Source organism: Lipotes vexillifer, unplaced genomic scaffold (assembly GCF_000442215.2).
Source record: "Lipotes vexillifer unplaced genomic scaffold, Lipotes_vexillifer_v1.1 scaffold1201, whole genome shotgun sequence".
In the NCBI taxonomy this organism is placed as follows: domain Eukaryota; kingdom Metazoa; phylum Chordata; class Mammalia; order Artiodactyla; family Lipotidae; genus Lipotes; species Lipotes vexillifer.
Genome location: NW_006783542.1, coordinates 614,678 through 620,689, shown reverse-complemented (window position 1 = coordinate 620,689; position 6,012 = coordinate 614,678). Strand labels below are relative to the sequence as shown.

Sequence of the window (6,012 nt, the reverse complement as noted above, 5' to 3'; positions counted from 1 at the left end):
GGGCCGATGAGCGGGCGCCGGGGCTGGGCGCTGGGGACGCGGGCGGCCCGGGCGTCATCCAGGACCTGAGCGTCCTGCACCCGCCGCCGCCGCCCGCCCCCCACCCCCGCGACGTGCTGCTCGGCCGGACTGACGACCCCCGCGGCCCCGAGGAGCCCAAGCCGGACGCGAGCGTCAAGAAGGCCAAGAGGCCAAAGCCAGAATCTCAGGGAATCAAAGCCAAGAGGAAGCCGGGCGCATCTTCCAAGCCGTCGCTGGCGGGAGACGGAGAAGGCGCCGTCCTGTCCCCAAGCCAGAAACCTCACATCTGCGACCACTGCAGCGCTGCTTTCCGCAGCTCCTACCACCTGCGGAGGCACGTCCTCATCCACACCGGAGAGCGGCCCTTCCAGTGCAGCCAGTGCAGCATGGGCTTCATCCAGAAGTACCTGCTGCAGAGGCACGAGAAGATCCACAGCCGGGAGAAGCCCTTCGGGTGCGATCAGTGCAGCATGAAGTTCATCCAGAAGTACCATATGGAGAGACACAAGCGGACGCACAGTGGAGAAAAGCCATACAAATGTGACACTTGCCAGCAGTATTTCTCAAGGACTGATAGACTGTTGAAGCACAGGCGCACGTGCGGCGAAGCCCTGGCGAAGGGGGCGCCCAGTGCAGAGCCTGGGTCGTCCAGCAACCATAGCGCCGTGGGTAACCTGGCTGTGTTGTCTCAGGGAAGTACAAGTTCTTCAAGGAGAAAAGCGAAGTCGAGAAGCATAGCTGTTGAGAACAAGGAGCCCAAGACTGGGAAAGCAAATGAATCCCATATGTCAAACAGCATAAACATGCAGAGTTACTCAGTAGAAATGCCTACTGTGTCTTCCAGTGGGGGCATCATCGGCACTGGCATAGAGGAACTCCAGAAGAGGGTGCCAAAATTGATCTTTAAGAAAGGAAGCCGGAAGAGCATGGATAAAAACTACCTGAACTTTGTGTCACCGTTACCAGACATCGTTGGACAGAAGTCCCTGTCTGGGAAACCGAGTGGCTCCCTTGGCATCGTGTCAAACAGTAGTGTGGAGACCATTAGTCTTCTCCAAAGTACAAGTGGCAAACAAGGTCAAATAAGCAGTAATTATGATGATGCCATGCAGTTCTCAAAGAAAAGAAGATACCTACCCACCGCCAGCAGCAACAGTGCCTTTTCTGTGAACGTGGGACACATGGTCTCCCAGCAGTCCGTCATTCAGTCGGCGGGCGTCGGTGTTTTGGACAGTGAAGCCCCGTTGTCCCTTATTGACTCCTCGGCCCTGAATGCGGAAATTAAGTCTTGTCACGACAAGTCGGGAATTCCTGACGAGGTTTTACAAAGTATTTTGGATCAGTACTCCAACAAGTCAGAGAGCCAGAAGGAGGATCCTTTCAACATAACAGAACCACGAGTGGATCTGCACGCCTCAGGAGAACACTCAGAACTGGTTCAAGAAGAAAATTTGAGCCCGGGCACCCAGACTGCTTCAAATGACAAGGCGAGCATGTTGCAAGAATACTCCAAATACCTCCAACAGGCTTTCGAAAAATCCACGAATGCAGGTTTTACTCTGGGACACGGTTTCCAATTTGTCAGTCTGTCTTCACCTCTCCACAACCACACTTTATTTCCAGAAAAACAGATATACACTACATCTCCTTTGGAGTGTGGTTTCGGCCAGTCTGTTACCTCAGTGTTGCCATCTTCGTTGCCAAAGCCTCCTTTTGGGATGTTGTTTGGGTCTCAGCCAGGTCTTTATTTGTCTGCTTTGGATGCGACACATCAGCAGTTGACACCTTCCCAGGAGCTGGATGACCTGATAGATTCTCAGAAGAATCTAGAGACTTCATCAGCCTTCCAGTCCTCATCTCAGAAACTGACTAGCCAGAAGGAACAACAGAAAAACTTAGAGTCCTCAACGAGCTTTCAGATCCCATCTCAGGAGTTAGCTGGCCAGATGGATCCTCAGAAGGACGTAGAGCCCAGAACAACGTACCAGATTGAGAACTTTGCACAAGCGTTCGGTTCTCAGTTCAAGTCGGGCAGCAGGGTGCCAATGACCTTTATCACGAACTCTAATGGAGAAGTGGACCATAGAGCAAGGACTTCAGTGTCAGATTTCTCAGGGTATACAAACATGATGTCTGATGTTAGTGAGCCATGTAGTACCAGAGGAAAGACCCCCACCAGCCAGAGTTACAGGTAAGGTCCCAAGAGTGACCAGGCTGGAGGTCTTCTAATGTAATTTTGTTTTATTTTGAGAACACTGCCATTGGAATGTTTCTACACGATCCTATTAAGAATAATGTAATGCCCTTTCAATGCAACTTTTCATATTTAGTTTATTTTGTTAGTGTGATTTTAGCTCTGTTTGTATTATGATTTTTAATCAAAATCAATAGATTAAAATAGTTTGACATTCGAAGTGACAATGTTTAGCAATCAAATTTACATGTATAGGTCGTCAGGGAATAGCCCAAAAGTTTTAAATGCAAAAAAAAAACAAAAAAACAAAAAAAAAAACCGTGCAAAAAAATACAAAACAAAAAAAAACACACAAAAACAAAAAAAAAAAACAAAAAAAAACTTTGTTGCTAGGATTAAGGTTATTCTAATTGCTTTACTCTCAGGAAAGTGTAATAACGCATGGGAATTCTGTACGTTATCACTGTAATGGAATATCCAATTTACAGATAGTATGATAATACGTTTCATTACTTAAGTAAGGGATCGAAAACATTTCAAATTGCTCTATCTGGGCTGATACGATACACGTGTCATCATTTAAGTAAGGGATCGAAAACATTTCAAATTGCTGTCTCCATCTGGGCTGATCCAAAATTCTGAGATGTTGGCTACCTATATTTTGTTGCAGCTTTTAAATGTACTCTGAACTTCCAAACCACATTCATTCCAGCCTGGTAGAACAAATATTCTTGAATCTTTGATCAAAGCCTGGAATGATAGCTTTAATAATAGGAAAAAAAAAAAAAAAGGCACCCTCTCCTTGTCCCAGCTGTAACAAGGCTGTGTGACTCCCATCAACAGTTGATGGGAACAGTGTTGAAGCCCAAGTGGTTGGTTGGTTGCAGTATTAGAACCCAAGTTGGAATTACATAATTCTTTGAAATTTGGGGTGTGTGTTATTTATTATACATGGCCTAACAACATTGTTCTCTGTCTCTGTTATTGCATGTCGCCCACACTTATGCGGGTATTTTGTGTTATTTTTGTTCTTAACCTGTTCTCTCTGAGTTCTGGGCCTGCCTTGTTCCGTCTTCTCCCTATCTGGACAGTTTCAATTTTAGAATGATTCACATTCCAATAGGTAATTTGTTATGCATTTCCTATGCCTTCCGGCATCCAAACAGTAGAATAAACATCCACCCTCCCCCTTTTTAAAAACAGAACCCACACAGATGTCCATGTGTAATAAAGCCCCACATGCTCAGAGCTCTGGATATTAATAAGGTGGTAATTCCAACTGGTGACAAAGCCGATGGGAGGGGTAAGAGTGGCTTATTTAGTAATGACATCAGAACCTCTTTGTGAAATTGCAGCCTGTGTAATGTACATTTTAAAAGGGTGCGTTAGTCAGTATTGTACAGGGGTCTTGTAAAGTCATCCAAACTTGCTATGAACGCTAATTTGCCATTTGAAGCCACTGGTAGACAGTGGCTCTGCTCTAAACCACTTTTTAGCAATTGTATTTTTTTCCTGATTATATTTTTAATGTACTTTGATGTTTATGCTGATGAGTTTTTTATGTACTTTTGGTGATGTTTCAGTCTTATGTACTCTTCTGACGTCAGAAAAGTACCACTGGTTGTTTGCAGTCTTATTGTGTAATCAGCCTACCACAGGCTTCCATGTATAATAAAGTAATTAATATTGTGCAAGTGTAAAACACTTCTGTTATGAAAGCAGTGTTTGGAAAATGAGAAATTATTTAAAATGGTTACAACATACTAGTTAATTTCCTTTCCCCACTTTCCTCCCTTAAGTCTGCTTTACCAGCTAAAGGGTCACTTATTGTCATTGCAAGGACCTTAGAAAATGTGTTTAATCCTCTTAAATACACTCAGTACTAAAAAGTATGTATTTCTTATTTTGCTAAGTGCAGTAAGTTCTGTTGGGTACAGAGTACAAGCTGTAATCAAAGGATGGAGAGGACCTTTACCACTGTATCTCTTGAGCTGTATGATTTTTCTCCAGTGTTTTGTTTTATACAGGTTTTGAATTTCTTTAACTTTTATTGTGTGTACTGAATACTGCATATGTACTATTCTGATTGTTTGCTCTAGTTTACTACCAATAAAAGACCTGTTAATCACAAAATTGAAGAAAGGAGATATCACTTAATATCCAGTCACATTTTTCAGATTTTTCTGTTAACCACATTTCATAAAATATTCGTGTCAGTGGTATAACCTGCAGTTTAGGGAATGGAATGTGTGTGTGTGTGTGTGCGCGTGCATGTGTGTTTTAAGTGTTCCGTGTTTCTAGGTTTATTATATTTGAAAATTGGTTGAATATTTTCTTCAGTTTGAGGCACACTATCTGGAAGAATAGGAATTTAATAGTATGGAAATTAGAACGTGTTTTATTGAAATGGGGTTAGCCATCCTAAATATTCCAGAGAGATTGTTTATTGAGGTTTCATTTTAAATCAGATTCCAGTTTCTTTTGGTTCTAGGTGCATCCTTTTTGACTCCAAAAGGTTGTGATAAAATAACAGTATGACAAATGAAAGTGGTCCTGAGCATTCTTAGAAGGGGGGAAAAAAAAAGCATTGCTTAGTCTAAGTTTAACAGTGTTTCAAAAGGATGTAAGTATAGATATTAGAAGAAGAGAGCCAAGACATGGAATACTGAAGGTGCAGACAAGGTGTTTGAAACTTAGTGAATATGTTAAGTTTTAAAGATAAAGGGGAAAAATTGTAGGTCTGTGTAAAATCTATGAGAAAATTGTGCTTTGAAATTTAGTGACTACAAACGTTGAAAAATCAATAAAAATATCAAAGGGTGGAATAGGTCGAGGCTTTGCCTTTTTGGTATGTGATACTATGTACAGAAGTGATAAATTATTTGTATTCAGCATAAACATGGATTTCTCTGTAGAGACGTATCTACTCGTGGTCCCGTATGATTAGGAAAAGTAAATTGGTTTTCTCTTTGCCAAGATTATTCCCTGGATGTAGTCATTTTCTTGAACAAGCATATGCTAAGCAGAATCTCACTGATTCTGCATTGAAATCCAACTCTTGATATCTCTGCACATGTTCTAGATTAAAGCTAACATTAATTTTGTTTAGCTACTGACACCCACCCTTTTTTTTTTTCTTGGTGTGGAATGTCTATATCTGAATACGATAATTTTAAAATTAAGGTTTTTACTTCTAAGGTATTAGGGTATGAAGTAGGAAACTATGCTTTGAATTTCTAGTTTGCTGCTGTAAATTCAAGATAAGGGCTACCGTAATTTAGCAGTTGCCTGTTAGTAATTTGGGAGGTAATCTCATTCAATAATGAAAACAAAAAATGAGAAAAAAAAATCTGTAGGATTTTTAATGTTTTTTAAAAGTTGCAGACAGTTTACAAATATTTCTACCTCAAATTTATTTTCTGTATTACACTCACCAGATGAGAGGGGCTTAACCTTCTGTACGTCCTTGGTATCTCTCATTTTGTAGTTACCTGTCATTAGTAGCATTTAAGCCTGAACTGGGTGACAGTGTGAGCAATATGGCCTCGTGAGGACACAGTTCTTAGCTTCCAAATTCATAAGTTCTTGGAAAATGTCCCTCAGGAAAGAATTGGCTTCCGAACTTCAAAGTTATATTTTTAGAGTGAACTGCATCTGAAGACTATCGTTTTCAGAGTTTTATGGTCTTTGTGTGTTCTTTGACACATAATGACAGGATTTCGTTTTTGAAGTGCGATGTAAGTCGTGCTCTGGCACCATCCGTGCATCATGTTGTACAAGATTACGCAGTAATGGTC

The 6,012-nt window shown here is 41.6% G+C and overlaps 1 protein-coding gene across 1 annotated transcript; it reads left to right on the top strand.

The window, feature by feature from the left end:
- Positions 1–6: 6 nt before the first annotated feature.
- On the top strand, positions 7–2,533 carry ZNF281 (zinc finger protein 281). Its single transcript, XM_007456131.1, has one exon. It carries the CDS (start codon positions 408–410, stop codon positions 2,214–2,216), a length of 1,809 nt encoding a protein of 602 aa, XP_007456193.1. The 5' UTR covers positions 7–407; the 3' UTR covers positions 2,217–2,533.
- Positions 2,534–6,012: the final 3,479 nt, after the last annotated feature.